Genomic DNA, 18713 nt, shown 5'->3' with positions numbered 1-18713 from the left:
GAAAAAAAAAAAAAAAAATAGAGCAGTGATGGTGAACCTTGTGGAGTGTTCAGTTTAATTAGTTTAACAATAACCCACAACCTTTGGACCAACTCTGTTGAGTGTTCAGTGATAACAAACAGCCCGCTGTGGCACATGTACCATAGGTTTGCCCCACTGGACTTGATTCCACCTTATCCCACAGCCACATGGTAGGAACACTGAGAGGCTGTGGGTGAGACAGAAGCCTCGCAGATGGATGAGACCAAGACCTCACAAATGGCTCACCATGCAGGTGAAGACCATCACTCACCCAGCCAGGAACGCCTGGGAAGCATGCAGATGTAAGACTCTGAAATTACAATACTGAGAGGAACTCAGCCCAATTATGTTAGTCTGTGTTTCTCTTTGGTGAGCAGACATTTGTTGTGGCCTCTCAAACTTTAATCCATGCTCAAAAACAAGAGAAAGAGAACTCAGACATGCTTTCTTTCTCTGTCTCTGTGTCTGTCCCCTCCACCCGAGTCAGGTCTTGCTATGTAGTTCAGGCCAACCTCAAATTCACTATGTAGTCCAGGCTGGCTTCAAATTTGAGGTGATCTTCCTGCCACAGCTTCCCAAGGGCTGGGATGCATGTGTGCACTACCCCGCCCGGCTACACTAAGATTTCTAAAGCTAGAAATAAATGGCTGGTGACAGCCATTAGTTTCAAATAAAAGATTCGGCCCAGCTTTACCATGTCCATCACTCATTTCTGCTGTACTGACATGTTATACCCGTATCAAACCAGACATTAGCTGATTTCTCAACACTTCTATAAAGTTCTCATAACATATCTATATTATATAAAGAAATTCTCCATTTTTCTAAGAGGGGGAAAAAGGCAGGAAGAAATGAAGAAACTGCCTAGGAAACTGTTGAAGTGGCAGAGCTGGACCAACTCTACGTCTTCAAACTAGAATATGGTGCAATTCCACTTTCCTATCAGATGAAAACCCAAGTTTTTATTCTCACACTTGCAAACAGCCACACATACTCATGCATATGTCCTAACGTAAGAAACACTATAAAGTACAGAAGTCAGGCTTTATAATTTTTCACATCCTTAATTACAAAGAGCAGAGCAATTTCACTGTTTCTGGCAAGTGCCACCATAACTTCCTGTGACTCAAAGAATCAAAATACCCAATTTGAACTCTCACTTTTTCCTGGCTCAGACTGCCAGGTCCCTTATTATAACAATATCAATAATGAAAGGAGAGGGCAGCAACACTAAAGTGAATGTATTCATTTTTCATAGACTTCAGCTGCTCATAGCCACTCCGTGGGACCCCAGGACTGGCCTCTGATCACACTCTAAGGCTGTGATCCCCTGCTCGTTATAACTCTTCAAAAACTCTTTATACTTAAGTTTTTAACATGCATGCAAATATACACTTAGAAGAATTTAACAACTTAAAGAGCTAGCTAGAGGGGGAAGAAAAACCCAAACAAACAGCTAGCTAGGCATCACTAAAAATTAACTAAGGCCAAGTATTAGTGGAACATGCCTTTAATTATAGCACCAAGTCTGGGAAGCTGAAGCAGGACAACCATAAGTTTGAATGCTGCCTGGGTAACTTAACATGACACTGTCTCAAAAAAATAAAAAGAGGGCTGGGAATTTAGCTCAGTGGTTCCAGCACCTGCCTTACAAGTACAAGGGCCTAAGTTCGATCCCTGGTACCGATAGATAGATAGATAGATAGATAGACAGACAGACAGACAGACAAGACAGACAGACAGACAGACAGACAGACAGACAGCCAAGCATGTAGCTCAGTGGTAGAGTATACTTGACCACATGCATAAGCCCCTAGGTTAAAAAAAATTAAGATTTTACTTGATACACACTTTTCTCTTTTTTCCCTTTCTCTATTTTCAATGTTTCATATTTGAAATATAAATTTGAGCCAGGTGTGGTGGCGCACACTTGAATCCCAGCCCTGGGGAGGCAGAAGCAAGAGGGTTATGTGTTCGAGGCCAGCCTTAACTACACAGCAAGACCCTGGCTGAAAAAGAAATATGCATTTGAAAAAGTCCCCAGATGTTTTAATTAAGCTAAAATAGAGATAATTAATCAGATGGACATTTAAAAGCCCTGGGTGGGATGGCACTCAGTGGTAGTGCTAGTGCTCATGCCCACTGTGCCCGAGTCTCTGGGTTCGACCCCAGCACTGTAAGAGAAGGGGGAAAACTTGAATGAATAATAAAATATACAAGAATCACTTTAGGAAAACTCATGACCATAAAGGTATTAATTCTCCTACAAACTAACCCTAAAATTTCAGAAAGCCTTTCCATGGGACTTGGCATGCTCACATATTTGTGACTAAGAATGAAAGACATGAGGTGCTCAAGGGACTGGGCAGCAGGTGAGCTCCCCAGAGGCTGAACGCAGCACTCCAGTTGCAGACGTATGTGCAACCCTGAAGCAGGGCACAAGCGCCAGCAAGCACAGTGCAGATGAGCCCCTCACAGGCTGGCCGGACACCAGCACAGCCTGCCAGTTTCGTGGGGAAGTGGAGCAGACTCCACTCTCAAACACAAACAAATCAGTGCCTCTGCTCCACATCACACACTGAAAACCAAACATCTTTATTCTCTCAAGGAAGGGAGGGAAAAATTTAATGACTTTTTAAAAATTAAAAATACAGACACCACGAAGAAAAAGAAAATATACTCCCCTTTCCCAGCAAAACACCCCAAACAGTGCAGTATATATAAAGTTTAAATTCTCGCATGCTAAATAGAAAGAAACAGCTATAACATGCAAAACCAAAGATTACAAGCCCTGCAAATCAAGAAGAGAAAGACTAAGCCAAATGATTTAGCATCACAGACATGAGATACAGACCAAGTAATTCACAGCGGAGAGAACTTGTAGGGTCAACAGATGTGAAAACAATGAAATAGTGCCCAACTGTTTGTAATATGGGAAATGTGTAAACAATGGGAATCCACTGATTACACAGGACAATGACAAAAACTCTGGGCTAGCAAAATCTGTTCAAAAATGAGAGGGAGAAAACTCTTCAGTGTGAGAAGCTAGAACAAAGCACATTAAATGCCACATTTTTAAAAAGTTGAACCAAAACCCTAAAGGTTTCTCAATAGGAAAACATGGAAATTGTGGTTCATTTGACAGACAGTACTAAAATCAAAGAGCAAGAACAAATATACAAAGTAGATAATCAGGGAGAATGTAACACTAGCTTAAACCACAAAAAGATGAACACAGTGTATCTATCATTTAGGTGGCATTTTAAAGGCAGAGACACCAGTGGGCGCAGGGACATGCAGTGCAAGGTGAGCACCAGGGCCAGGAGCTGCCCACCAAGCACAGCCCACAGCCCAGTTACACACTGGGAAGAAGGGCAGTGAGGTGGGAGAGGCTGCAATGGAGGCTTCTGCTGTATCTGTGAAGTTTGATTTATTTTTTAAAAGTCTAAAGCAAATACAACAAAGCCTTAATAAAAAGCTAATCTAGCTGATGGGTTCAGGCCATTTCTAGATCAGTTTAAGTATTTTTCTGTATGTCAGAATTCTTCATTAAATGGAAACATAATCGTAAGTAGATCTCATGTATTTACTGAAACAGTTTTGTCTTACCTCAACTGAAGAGCGAGGTGTCACAAAGAACTGATTGAATTCATCAGGGCTAAAATCTCCAAAAATATACTGAAAAAAACAAAAAGAGTCACCCATCACATAAAATATACAAATTATTTACACTCCCCAAAACGCTACAAAGTGTGATGATACTATGAAGCATTTAGGCTGGAAGCCCCAAAATCTTTTTTGATCAAACCCTGAGGGGTTTCAACTGACATTTCTAAGGGTAGTATTTTCCAATTTGGAAAAAAAAAGCCTTTTCCACAAACTGTCACAGATCGAACACTGCAACTTTACAAAGCTTATTTTGAAATATGTCAATTGTTCTAAGTCCTGCTTGCAAGAGAAAGGGACCTGCTTGTGCTGGCCTCCGTGCCCAGTGTGCCCAGTATCGCTACCTCTTCCCTGCCAAACCAACAGACTGAAGGCAGGAAACAAGGCATGAGTGGGAAGACGGAGGACAGTTCATGATTCAGATTAATGATCTTTAAATATATGTGTCATTAAAAAAAAAAAAAAAGAAAAGAAAGAAATCACTATGGGACCAGCCCAGGGCCTCCAGCACACAAGGCAAGCACCTGCTCTACCACTGATCACATCGCCAGCTCTACATGTGCTATTTATTTTCAAAGTGCCTTTAAACCTGATGCACAGACAAACGTGCTGGATCACACAGCCCTGATTTCACAGAATTCTGAATGGGACTCCGGTGAAACTGCAAGGCGGGTCTGGCAAATGCCTATCAGTGCAGAAGCTAGCAGGAGTGGAAAGCCAGCGCTGACGGGGCCGGTGACAATGGACTTACCTGACGACAGTCCCTGCTCAGCCAGCCCCTTGCTCAGATCTGGTCAGAGCCTGCAGGGTGCCGTGCAGGGCAGGGAGGCAGCCTGGACAGGGATATGGCACCCTAAGGTAGCTCCCTCACCCCTATGACTCACAGAGAGGCACAGGCAGGGGCTCAAGGCTGCCTGGTAACTAAGTCTGACTCAGTCCACTTGGGCAGACATTAAGCAAAGGAAGGGCAAAAAGGAAGGTGAAAAGGAAGCAGAAAGCAAGCTGCATGACAGGAGATCTAGAGAATAGCAAAGTATGCAATGAAGGCTACCAAATTTAAAATGCTGAATTTAAAAACTCAAGTTTTACACAGTGAATTCCAGGTCAGTCTCAACTACATAGTGAGGCCCTGTCTCAAAAAACAAACAAACAAACAAACAAAAAATAATAATAATAAATAAAAACTCAAGTTTTAATAGCAGAATCAACCAAGCTATAAAGCAACAGGGCAATCAATATTCTGAAAGTGTAATGAAAATTACTTTATTCCTAGAATTCCAGAGTATTTTTTTTCAAAGTTCTATTCCCAGCTAGATTATTACTCAAATGCAAAAGAAAAACCAACACTATGGTGCTGGGGACGAAGCTGAAGCTCTACAGTAGATACAGCAGGTGTTAGGCGCTGGATTCCATCTCCAGCACCAGAGAGGAAAGGAGCATTCTGACACCACGTGCACCGTTTTCTTGAAAAAGAGCAGCCCTGCTTATAAATCTTAGGAAAAGAATTTAAGAGAAACAAGCATGGAGAACAATGAAGTAAAATCTAAAGTACTCCTAATATCATAGCTGTGAAGTTAAATGTTAAGAACTGCTCATCAGGAATTATATTATTATTTAGCACTAATAGTAAAAATGCTGTATTTAAAGTCATCTATTAACTTCTGAATAACAGAACACTTTTAATTCAGAATGTAGGGGACATACTATATACAGGTGATAGCTGGACATAGTGATGGGGCACAGTGGTACACGCCTGTAATCACAGCACTCGAAAGGCTGAGGCAGGAGGATGACCAAAAGCTCAAGGCCAGCCTGAGACACAGTGAGGCCCTGTCTCCAGACAAATCAAAAATGAAACAAAACAAAACTACATATTTACGTATGTGTGCATGTACACACGCAGGTGACTAGAATGTTCTACAGCTACCTCACTCTTTATCTATAAGGTATTATTTTAAAAAGTCTGCTACAGATTTTAAGTGTTTTATTACAACTTCATATTAATAATCTTCCTAGGGATAGGCACCTTCAATCTGATCACAAAACTCATCAGGAGAAAATGAAAGAGAGATTTACTGGCAGATAGGAGGAAATCAAGATACTGTTAAGGGACCTGTGTAAAAGAAGGGTGGGAAATAATAAGTATTTGTATTTCCATAGAGGCACTTGAAAGATAGGGCCATGCATGTAATCCCAGCCACTCAAGAGACCCAGGCAAGAGGATTCCAAATTCAAAGCCAGCCTGACCAATTTACCAATTTAGCAAGGATTTATCTAAGAATTTTTAAATGGGGGATCCTGGAAAAAAAAAAAAAAAGGTGGGAGCTGAGTGTGGTGTGGCGCACACCTGTAATCCCTGCACTCAGGAGGCTGAGGATCACTTTGAGTTTAAGGCCAGTCTGAACTACACAGTAAGACTGTCTCAAAAAACACAAAAACAGGTGGGGTTGGTGTAGTTCAGTAGTAGCCCACCTGCCTGATATCTGTGAGGCCCTGGGTTCAATCCCAAGCACCACAAAAAGGATTACCTTTTCCTGAGTCTAGAAGTGTTCCCTCTGTAAAGATGTTCATGGCCTCACCTCGCCCTCCTTCTGCACTGTTGTCCTCAGTCACTTAGTCAAAATAAGCTCCCTGCGCAGAGGTCTGGCCTTACTGACCTGACCTCAGCCTCCCACCTGCCACCTGCCGCCCAGGCCACTGTGGTGTACTTCTTGAGCACCCTTTGAGAAATGCTGCCCTCAGGTGCTGTTTTATTTAGCCCAGCTGGTTCTCCTTCCCCGACAAATAGAATCACATCCTCTTGCCCCTCTTAAACCTGTTTCCAATCCCCGAAGCATGCAAGTTTGAAAGTGAGAAGTTTCGTCCCACCCACACCAAACTGCGGCTCTAACTCTGTAAGGGAGGGACTGCTGAGAAGGCACCTGTGAGCAGTCACTGCCCTGAGGAGGAGCTCACGGATTCCTCCCTGTGCATGCTCCCCGCTTGCTCCCTGTATGCTTGGGCCACAGAAACTCTGACATCCAGGGGTTCACTCTCCATGTCAGCAAAGATCAAATCACTGAGATCTCAGCCAGGGGACTCTTAAGAATAAAAGTTTCCTATACCACCTGTAGTGAGTTTTCTAAAGTGACAAATATTTCTTCCTATGCGAAGTAACATACCTCTGGAATGACACAATAAAACATCCCATATAATCCAGAGGTTACAGGACATCATTTTGGAATTTAACAAAGCCCTATGCAGCATTCAGACTACTTCAGACTGCACCAGGACGAGGAAGCATTTATTATCAACACTGCTCCAGACAGGCAAACAGGGATGGTGCTTATAAGATACAGCTCAAACTCGGGAGGGTGGGGGGTGGGTGTGCTTTGCAGATAAAACTACAAAAGCAAAAGTCAACTATTTATTCAAGAACAAATTTCAGTAAGTAGATATAAACTACTCCACCTTGCCATTTTGGTGGTAACTGACAAGAAGTTGAAGCTTTTTTTTTTTTTTTGTACTGGGGATTGAACTTGGGACCTGGCACTTTCAAGGCAGACAGCAGAACCAATGAGTTAAATCCCCATCCAAGCATGTTCTTCCTGCCCATCTTTTTTTTTTTTTTTTTTGTATTGAGGATTGAACTCAGGACCCTGCACTTGGGAGGCAGGTGCAGTGCCTCTGAGCTAAATCCCCGGCCATGAAGCATGTTTTGTGACACTGAAGAGTTTATCAAGAAAATTCAAACCAGCCAACTGTTATTAAAAAGTTCAGCTTGCAGGACATGGCCTATAACCTCAGCACTCAGGAGGCTAAAGCAGGAGGATCATCCCAAATCTGAGACCAGCCTGGGATTATGAGTTCAAGGCAAGATGGGAACACACAATGAGACTTTTCTCAACAAAACAAAACAAAAAAAAAGAGAAAGTTCAGGTTTTACCAACTTCACTAAAAGCTTTCTGTACCTTCAAACCAAAATTATTTAAAAGGTTCTGCAAAAAAAAAAAAGCACTGCAAAAAAAGTATTATTATTTTAGGGGCTAGGGGCGTGGCTCCGTGGTAGAACACTTGTCCAGCATAGAAGAGATCTTCCATTCCCAGCCGCTCCAAAAAGAAAAAAGTGTAGGTGTTTGGCCAAATGAGGACTGTCATAGGGTGAGGTAGGGAAGAGAGCACAAATCTGTGCTCATGAAAAGCCACAGAAAAGCATCGATTACAGAAAACTGAAGTGACACTCAGTCTGCTTCCTGCCTGGATCTGTGCTTCGTGGCGTGGAGGTCTGGGACACCGTAAGGTTCACTGACGAGGTGAATGAAGACAGTGACTGTGGCGGTGGGTATGTAGAGAACACCCCTGTTCTGAGGAGACCCACGTGCCCAGGTTTGGGGGCAAAGGTCATGGAGCACAGAATCCAGTCTCCAATCTCAGGAATCGGGTGAGCCTGTGCCGGTCAGCATGTGTCCACTCTACCAGTGTGCTTGTTTTTTTGTTTGTTTATTTTTGGTACCGGGGATCAAACTCAGGTCCATGAGTTTGCAAAGCAGGCAGTGTAACCACTGAGCTAAATCCCTGGCCCCCTGTGCGCTTGTTTAGAGAACTAAGGGACTAAGTAGATGGGGTGATACCAGACCAATCTGGGTAAGGGCTATTTTTCTTTCTACAGCTTTTGTAAACTTAAAAATTATTTCCAAATAAAGAGAAAAATATTTTCCTTCCTCTGGAGGAAATTTATTTAAAATTTAAATAAATTTAAATTTATGTTAAAGTCTGTAGTCTGTTATTGGGGGTGGGAATATTGTAGGCGCTTGCATTAAATAAAGACAAAAGACTGGTACCAGCCTCACAGGATTTTTAATCTAGTGAGGAAGAAAACACCACTAATCACAAGTTACTTTTGATCTATAGGACAGAGATAAAATATAAAACAGTGAAGTTAGCACAGGGGGCTACAAAGTTCACGCTGGCATTTCCAAAGTTCAGTGCAGGGCCTGGGCCACATATGGTTGCCATAAGAATACAAGAGGCTGGGCCGGGGACGTAGCTCAGTGGCACCGCGCCTACCTTGCAAGCACAAGGTTCTGAATTTGGTCCTTGGTACCCCAAAAAATAAATAAACAAAATAAAAAAGTCACCTAAAGGCCCCCTGTAACAAGCAGAGTGCAGTAACCGCTCTTGCAAAAAGCTCTATCAGATGTTGTAAATGCAGGGAAACTCTCTGGACCTTGTACAAGCCCCATCAGTTGGGTGCTGTGGCACCTATCTGTAAGCCCACATACACACACACACAAACACACACACACACACACACACACACACACAGCCTGGGGATGTAGCTCAGTGCAAAGGCTCTAGGTATAATCCCCAGGGCAAGACAGACAGAGACAGAACAAAACAAGACAAGAAATCAGCATCGGCAAGTGCTGCAAGCTCACAGCGCAGGCCAGTGGTCACAGCCAGGGGAGTGTGCCACTGGGGTCAGACACCTGCACTGCCCTTGTGCATATCAGCGCAGCTTCTGTATACCGTCATCAGGAGCAAAGCTGAACACCCCACACGCCTTCAACACTCCCACTGTCCATGTATTTCCTGATCCTTTTAGAAAGGACAAGAAGAAAACATGTCAGGTGCAGTGGCAGACACCTGTAGTGCTGGCTCCTTGGGAGACTGAGGTAGGAGGATCCTGAGTTTGAGGCCAGCATGGGCTACCCAGTGAGATTTGTCTCCAAACTTAAAATTAAAAAATGAAAAGCAGGCTGGGGGTTTAGCTCAGTGGCACTGCGCCTGCCTCACAAGTGCAAGGTCTTAAGTTCAACCCCCAGTACCAAACAAAAAAAAAGGAAAACGAAAAGTGCTGGGGATGTAGTTCAGGGTAGAACACCTCTGGGTTCAATCCCCAGAAACACACACACACACACACACACACACTGTTCAGGAAAGAGCAGGTACGCTTCACAGATGGGATGCAAACAAAAGACACGTGGCTAAAGCACAGGGTGTTGACTCCGCCACCTTTGCCTTTATCTTCTGGAGGAAACTGGGGATCACCTCAGGATTAAAGGATCCTGGAGAAGGGGCTGGGCAAAGGAGGACACGCCAGTGACAGCACTAAAGGAAAAGCAAAGTGCACTCAGAAATACCTTTTTCACTCTCCACCCACGGACGGGGAGGGGAGACCTGTGCTGTCTGCCCGCTCTTCTCTGCTCTCTTCTACAGACCAAAAGGAGCCACAGGACAAAGTGAACCTGAGTGCCGCCGCGTGGCACTAGGGGGCGCCAGAGCACAGCAGCTGAGCGCTTCCGGAGGCTTCATCTCTAGAAACTCAAATATGCAGCTGCCCCTAAATTCACGCGCCTTGCCTTCAAAACAGCTGATAGCAATTGAAGAGCTGGCTCTGAGGTAAGTAATCAGGTCACACTTCGCATGTGGGTGCACAACCATCACCAAGCTCTAGAATAACCTGCCATACTCAGACCCACACCAGCCAGGAGCCGCAGGGGACCAGGTAACCGACCAGGTAACCACTCAGAAAGTGCGCGATTCTCCTTTCCTGCTCGGAGAAAGCTGGTTTGCGAGGTGTGAGGAAACAAGGAGTGTAAACTGGCTTGAGCACTGAAAGTGTTAATTCAACTATAAAATGAAGATGTACTGGACTAGACAATGTCTAGAGTTCTTCCCAGTTCCAAAAGGATCTCCTGGATGTACCAAGGATTAAGATGAAGACAGATTTGGGACTGTCATCAAACAGAACGTGCACCGCGCTGCGCTGCCCGATGAACCCCGCGGGCACGCTGCTGAGTGAAGGGAGCCAGCCGCAAAGGGCCGGTCCACAAAGCCAATCCAGAGACAGGAAGCAGGCTGGAGGTGCCTGGGGCTAGGGGACAGGGACAATGGGCTCGAAACTTTTTGTGACCTGATTACTTACCTCAAGACCTGGTGATAGTTGGCTGGTGCTAACTGCACAATTGTGAATATACTAAAACCCACTGAAATAGCATGGCCAGTGAGTATCTCAATAAAATAAGGAAAAACAGGTCAGTATGTGCATCAAAAGAAGTTACTGCTCACACCACAGCATGTGATGGATGCTAAGTACCACTGACTGAAGAGGAGCTACGCTTTCAACTGTGCTGCGAGGGGCATGGGGGCTATCTGTGCAAATGGTCAGGGCACAGCACTTTTACTGAGTGCCAAACATCCACCCTGAACTGCGGGAGAGAGTGAAAATGAATCTTCAAGTAAATAAACACAGGGGTGGGGACAGCTACAGCTTTGGCACAATGCAAGTGGAGAGCAACTGCAAAAGCAGACAAAGGAAAGGGCAGTAAAGAAAGTTTATGTTCCTCCTCCACTCACTGAGCTCCTGGGAGTTTCTGCTTTACTTTATTGGTACACAGGGTCTTGGGAAGAAGGGACAAAGTGGACAAATCCACACAAAGTCACAGTACCACACACAGACAGCATCTCTCCTGCTCAGGACCAAGCTCTGCAGACTGCAGTCTGCTCTCACCATCTCTGTATTTCCTTGGACTGCTATTGTCCTGCCAAAAAGGGATCCTCTCTCCTTCTCAAATGTGGTTTCCAAATGGCTGGCTGCATTCTTTCAGCGCTTCCTTGAAGATTCTGAGCTAAACTTGGTTCCCACAGACTGCATTTCCGAAGAAGAAAAGATGATTCACTTAAGACACCCACTTTCACCAGCTTACCAGTCCTGTGTTTATAGCTGAGCTAAATTACAGAATGAGAGTTAAGTTTTAGCTTGTTTCACTTGTACTGAAAGCAGGACAATACAGGGAGCTCTCATTATCCAAGGCCTTCCTATAAAGAATAGTCTTCCCAGTGAGCAGAGCTGACAGAGTGGGAAATTAATCAGGAAATGCTATCTGGATAGCCCTAGTAAGGGATCAAGATTTCTCCTATTATCATATCTGTTACAATCACCTTGATGCCAATCTTAACAAAGAAGAAAAGGAAATGAAGAAGAAACAGACCAATAAAATAGAAGCCATAACAGAAACAGTTCTCTCTGTGCTCAGACCAGGGCTGAAGGAGCACTAACCTCACTGGATGCCTGAACAAAAGTGGGGACTCATGATAAAGAGTAATGAAGCAACTTTTTGGGCACTGAGTGTAGTGACCATTAAAATGGATATATTTATTGAATCAAATTATACTTCAAAAAGGTTGATTCAATCCCCGGTACCAAAAAAATAAAATAAATAAAGGTTGATTTTTGGCTAGGAGTTTAGTTCAGTGGCACTGTGCCTGCTTTGTAAGCACAAGGTCCTGAGTTTGATCCCCGTACATGAAAAAAATGGAGGGGGGGTGATTTTTCTTTTTAAAGACTGATGGACAGGAAAGACGGATGAGACAGCTTTTAGAATTTAAAAAACACAGGGAGGTGAGAGGGATCCTGGTACATGCCCATAATCCCAGCTATTAAGGGAACTGAGACAGAAAGATTTGCAAAAGAGACTCCTTGTCTCAAAAATATAATGAAATACCATGGAGCAATTTTAATCTTTATTTTCACATAAGCAGAATTCTGAAATCTCTGAACTAGTAAAAGCATCCACATTTGGGATTTTTAAAAGATTTTGCATCGCTTGGTTTGAAGACTAAGCGGTGGCCTGCAATGACACTTGAAGTGCTGCACACAGCACTTCTATTCTGCCGCCTGCCTCACGTCAACGGTGCCCACATTCCGTTGAACCTGTGTCCCGACATCACTCAGGCACCTCCAATCTCATGCCTCACCTCAGCGATGGCCTCGCAGACCCTCGGCCCACGTCCTCCGCCCCCACACTACACACAAAGACAACTACTGACAAAAACACTGAAGCAAAACCATAGTGTTTCATTAAACAGAATGCTACAAGAGCAGAGACTTGTAAGTGCCATCTGCTCTACAAGATTTGTCACTCAATGAAACACGCCGGAGCCAAACCAACAAAAGCTTGGCTACTGAAGGCTACCTGCCAGGAAGGAAAGCACATCATTAAAGCAGAGCTTCATTTTCAAGGGCAGCCACGAAAGCAGAAAGAAGTCTGAAAACACAAATGATTTCCCTCTGCAGTGCTGGCATTGCCAGTGGCCTCTTTAAATACCTTGGAAACCCAGAGCTGCCTAGTGGGAAGTACCAGTGTGAGCTGTTACAGAGTCCCCTCCCCTTCCAGTTTGTGAAATAAGTCTACATAGCATTTTCACTTCAATAAGCTGCTTTGGTTGTCCATGAAAACAAAGTTTTATCAGATGGGTGGGTCAAATAAGTAAAAAGCTGCAAAGTCACTGTTTGCAGAAAATAAAAGAATGCAAACAAGGGTTCAGATAGCTAAGTGTTCTGCCCAAATCCCTATGGAAAGAGTTTGCCACTTTCTCAATTTTTCACCTAATGATCTGATGAAAAATGTCTTTCACAGGTTTTAATTATGCATGTTTAGCTTACTGGCCAAAGTATAATACAGTAGTTTGCACTCCATTCTTTATGAATTTAAACTCACTATCCTCACTTAAACCCATTTTTAATTCATAAGGATTTTATTTATAATGAGCTGAATGGAACCAGAGTCCAAACAAATAAAACTGAGGTTGAAATGATTATTGAACTGCATGAAACCCAATCCCTAAAAGTAAATATTTGCATACAAAATTTTTTTTAAAGATGAGAGTAGTTTATTTGAAAAATGTAACTTGGGACTTCAGAAAGTCTGCCTTATGGTAAGTATGTGGAACTTGGGATTTGAACATCCAGAAGGGTGGGGCTTTCACCCTATCAGCTCACAAGACTTCTGCACGGAAGTGGCAGGCCCATCCTGCGAGGTGACCTCCTGAAACGGGAAGGTCAGCACCAGGACAGCAGCCTGACAGGACCACCTGGACAGGACCTGGCAGAGCGGCCCTGGCCACACCTGCAGCAGGCCTGGGTCAGGGCTGAGGCGCAGGCAGGGCCTCGGGCCAGCTGACTGTAGGCAGAAGTCATACTCAGAATCCCTGGCAGGGGTGTTTCCCTGACCCATCTGGAAGAAAGCTGTCCCAGTAGAGCCAAAAAAATAGGAGGGGGAACAGAACCACTTCTCCATCCAGTTATGCCCGCAAACAAAAAAGAAATTAGAAAGCAATCTGAGATAAGTATTCACTTTATAAGGTGATGAGCAACATCCAAAAAGACACCTTTAAAATGTGAACTCTTCAGCCAGGGATGTAGATCAGCAGCACAGAGCCTGCCTGGCAAGCACAAGATCCTGAGTTTGATTTCTGGTACCAAGAAAAAAAAAATGTGAACTCTTTTAGGGTTCTCAAGGTTTGAAAGCAACAATTTAACAAAGACAAAGACTATCAAAGCTAAATGTCGCTGGGCGTGGTGGTGCACGCCTATAATCCCAGCACTCAGGAGGCTGAGGCAGGAGGATTGCTGTGAGTTGGAGACCAGCCTGGGCTACACAGTGAGTTCCAGGTTAGTCTCAAGTCTCAACTACATAGTGAGACCCTGTCTCAAAAAAAACCAAAAAAAAAAGCTAAATGTCACTCTAGAGAAACTATAATACAACTAGAAATAATTTGATAGAGAAACTCATGCAACTTTTCAGAACAGTCTTTTGCATGAAAGACAGTTCTTTTGTAAATGAATTCATTTCCCGTTTGCTATTTCTATTCACTGAGATCTAACTTGGTCACCCAGCAATACCCTTTCTAAAACTAACCTCCCAGATAGCTCAAGGAACTAGGATTAGAGGTCCCATTTGACCCAGCTATCCCTCTGCTGGGTATCTTTCCAAAAGAATTAAAAGAATAGTACCACCATGATATATGTGCATCCATGTTTATAGCAGCACAGTTTGTAACAGCTAAAACTTGGAAACAGCCCAACTGCCCATCAATTGGAGACTGGATAAGGAAGATGTGGTTTTTCTATAAAATGGAATACTACTCAGCCATAAAGAATGACAAATTAGCTGGGCACGGCGGCACATGCCTGTAATCCCAGCACTCAGGAGGCTGACAGAGCGATTGCTGTGAGTTCGAGACCAGCCTGGGCTACATAGTGAGTTAGTTCTAGGTCAGTCTCCACTACACAGTGAGACCCTGTCTCAAAAAAAAAAAAAAAAAGAATGAGAAATTAGAGTCATTCACAGGAAAATGGATGCATACTGAGGCCATACTCTTAAGTGAAATAAATAAGACACACATATGTAAATACCAAATAGTTTCTCTGGTGTGAAAAACAAGTGTAAATAAGATCCAAATTGTATAACCAATAATGTGAAATAGGAAGAAAGGGGCTGAAAGTGTAGGGGAAGTGGGAAGGGTAGGGGAAAGGAAATAAGGGACAAGAAAAAATATGAGAAAAGGAAAAAATGGAAACAAAGTCTTTGTAAACAGGGAGTGGAAGGGGGAAAGGGAAGGCAGGGGTGTGGGGAAAAAATGAGAACCAAGACCTGTCATGTAGAGGTACAAGATCCCAGTGATGAATGTAACTGTACTGTATACCTAAAAAGTACCAATAAACTCAATTAAGATAAATAAAAATAAAAGTAACCTCCCAATCCAAGGTCACTGTTGTTTTCTCAAGCCAGTCATTCTCCCTAAAGCATCAGAGTCCAGGTCACCCGCACACACACCTTTTCCTCTGGCGGTTTCCACAACTCCACAGCACCCGTGTCCGTCTCCTTCCCCAGCCAGCTCTCCCCTTCTGGCTGGCACGCAGGCGCTCCCTGCTCGCAGCCCACTTACCCTAGCAGCATCCACCACGATGACTAATTGCAAATTCACCTCTCCAGCTTGGACTGCTCAATTATATTCCAGCTCCATCTTTCAAACTGTCAAACCCACAATACTTCCATATTTATATTCTAGTCCAACCTTAAAGGATCACTACTTTCTCAAAACAAGCTTCTACTCTTGTGTCAATGGCACACTATGTTTTTCTTCTAATCTCTTAGGTGAGAAATTTTGAAAGATCTTGAATTATATACTCTTTCCATTCCAAATATGCTAAGACAATCACAAATCCCAGATTTCTGGACAACGTTAATGAAATACAAAATTTTCCTGAATATATTTGGCAAGAACAACAGCGACTAGGTTGGGGATTCAGCTCAATGGCTCCACACCTGCCTGGCAAGTGCAAGGTCCTGAGTTCGATCCCTAGTACAAAGGAAAAAAAAGAAAAAAAAGCAGCAGCAACTGAATAAACTGAAAGAAGAATAATTAATTAATCCACTTCAAAATTACCTGCAACTGAGAACTAGAGAACGAGACCTCTATGGATCACAGGCAAGGGAAGCAGCTTTCTGACCATGTATTAGACCTCAGTAAGATCACTTAAACAGATCCATTTCCTCTGCAGTCCTACAGATCTATGCAGTCCAAGCCCTGCTTATCCTCCCCCTGCCTGACAGTCAGCAGCTATAGAGAAAGCCCAGCCTGACTCTCAAGGGCTGAAAGAATGGCTTCTAAGCCTAACGGTTTGTCACCAAACCAGACATTTGCTCAACATCAAAGGCAGAAAAATAATTTTTAAAAAGACACATATTATCCCCGGTATCAAAGAACAACAACAACAAAAAAAAAGACATGTATTATCCAGAGACTCCTGCAGTTAGGTTGCAGTACCCACCTGCCCAGTATATGATGCAGGCCTGAGAAATAAATACACCGAGAGACAAAACTAGAAAAGTGGGGTGCCAGGACAACCAGTGCTGGTACACCTGACAAAGTTGCTAGCCACTGACTTTTATTGGCAATCAATGGGGTAAAGGCAAGCTGTGTGCAGTTTCTATGGAAATTAATGTAAACAAGGCTCATAAAGGACAAGACAAAGCATTCTCGAATTAGGAACAGAACAGACAAAAATATACGGTTGTAATTAGAACGCTGTCCTTCTAGCCTGAAGGTTTTAGTTGTGGGAAGGGAATCTGGGTGTGAGTTACTCTGACCTCGGCTCGTAAGCTTCAGCCAGACTCCCTTCTATAAAGAAGCCAGCTGTGGGGCTCACTCCTCACAGCCTGCCTTGGGCATAATCAGTATTACAGTCCATGCCAGGGATTTAGTTCAGTGGTTCCACCGCCAGCCTCACAAGTGCAAGGTCCTGAGTTAGATCCCCAGTACCAAAAAAAACCCCGCAAAAAAATTATGGTCCTCTACACAGGTAAAGCAATGATTATTCCCCCCTTCAGAGAACCAGAAATGGGGAGGAGGACAGGGATCTACAGCATACTCAAAGTCTAGTGTGGCCTAGACCAGTGATGGCAAGACTTTGAGAGCTTTCAAGGACAGAAACAGCCGCCGCTGTGTGCCAGGTTTGCCACCACTGGAGACTGTGTCAAAGGCAGTAGTTAATACATGTATTTCACACCTTTTCTAAAAGACAGTAACTGCTAATCATCTTGGGGGTGGTGGGATACATAAGGGAATTAGGCCACTACCTGAAAAATGCACATACACGCAGCATTTTGGAACACTATGTCAGACAACGAAGTTCCCAGAAGCTACACTATATGCTGCTGGAGGGTATGGTCACTGGCCTGGCATAATGTGGGAGTCATGCTGCTCTCCGGGCCCACCCCAGACCTACTCAATCCAAAAGTGCTTATTAACCACTGGCTCTTTTGGGGGGAGTAGTTGCCAGGGATGGAACGCAGGGCTTCCCATATGTCAGGCCAGCACTCTGCCACTGAGCTACATTCCAGCCCAAACATCTGACGATTTTTGAACTTGAGAAGTATGACTATGCTGTACCTTGTGTGACCCCAGGGTCCTTCTAGGGCTATCAGAGAACTGCTGAGCGCCTGTCATCCAAACCAGGGGCACATTTCAAAGTGAAAAGATCCCCACTGATGACTCTGGGACAGAATATAAAGCAGGACATCTGGTGACTCCTACCTGTGTAGCACATAATAGAGATGGAGTCTCCCCACCCAGCCCCATCCCTTCAGGCACCTGAGGTGGCCAGTATTCCACTTACTCACTGCTCAGCTTCACACCTCAGCAGACAGTGTGCGCTCGCTCATCCCTCCAACAACTTTCACCTGGCCTACAAGGCCTCATCCAGGTGTCCCTGCTCACGCACTCCCAAGCTCTACTTCCATGGAAGCACTGTTCACACCCCACGCTAGTTCTCATCTACCTATGTGACCTCTTCGTGTCTTTCCGTTCTGGATCTCATCCATGGAAGCACAAACTTTAGAATCTAACAAATAGCTACTAAATGATGATTAAAAATAAAAAACTTGAGATTCAGATAACCAACAGAAAATGGGAAGGGCAGAATTGGAGCAGGGGCTGTTTCAAGGCACAGACAGAAGAGCAGCCGTAACCTCTAAGGAAGGCTGGAGGTGCTGCAAGGCACCATCACACAGAGAACACGTGGAGGGAGAAGGGGTAGGGGAGGGATGGTGCTGGAGCGGGCAGTCTCCCCTCCAGCCGTAGAAGTCACCCAGGTCAAAGGACAGAGCGGAGCCACCCACTGTCCTTCCCAGCCACATGGCTCGCTTCAAGAGGGTCCCTAGCTGGATGTGGTAGTGCACATTTGAAACCCAGCTCTCGGGAGGCTGAGGCAGTAAGTTCGAGGTCAGCCTAAACTCCATTGTGAGACTGTCTCAAAAAAAAAAAAGAAACAAACAAACAAAAACAAAATGCACAAAGCCCAGGACTCCCACTACCTAAGGGGGCTTGGACACATGCTCACCTTCATGCTCACCTTCTGGCTGGTGTGACAGAGGCTGCGAAGAGTGGTGAAGCCCCAAAATGCTAACACCAATGAGAGAGATAAACAGATGAGAAGAATCAGGTCCTCAAAGACACCACAAAACAGTTAAACCAAACCAACTCTGAAGCTGACCTATCTCTGGAAATCCAGTTTCATGAGCTAATAAAGCCCCAGTTAGAAAGCAAGGTTGTTTCACTGTAAAGCATCTAACACAGTTCAGCAGGAGCAGCGAGAGGACCACACCAATGAGATCAGGTTAATGTAAAATCCAACCTCACACCTTCTGTCCACAGCTTCTCCCGTCTCAAAGCTAGCATCTTGGCACATTCATTCTCTA

The 18713-nt window shown here is 44.2% G+C and overlaps 1 protein-coding gene across 1 annotated transcript in view; it reads right to left on the bottom strand.

Annotated features, from left to right (window-relative positions):
• The window catches only part of Usp10 (ubiquitin specific peptidase 10), a 47049-nt gene extending 28688 nt beyond the window's left edge, over window positions 1–18361 (bottom strand). The window contains exons 1-2 of the mRNA XM_010627610.1: window positions 18356–18361; window positions 3631–3699 (exon numbers count right to left, since the gene is read on the bottom strand). Of these exons, the coding sequence (XP_010625912.1) occupies window positions 3631–3699; window positions 18356–18361 (75 nt within the window). The remainder of the gene's footprint in view (window positions 1–3630; window positions 3700–18355) is intronic.
• Window positions 18362–18713: the final 352 nt, after the last annotated feature.

Source organism: Fukomys damarensis, unplaced genomic scaffold (genome assembly GCF_012274545.1).
Source record: "Fukomys damarensis isolate Sample0158 unplaced genomic scaffold, DMR_v1.0_HiC HiC_scaffold_32, whole genome shotgun sequence".
In the NCBI taxonomy this organism is placed as follows: Eukaryota; Metazoa; Chordata; class Mammalia; order Rodentia; family Bathyergidae; genus Fukomys; species Fukomys damarensis.
Note: the sequence above shows the minus strand (reverse complement) of the source record. Positions and strands in the feature narration are given on the sequence as shown.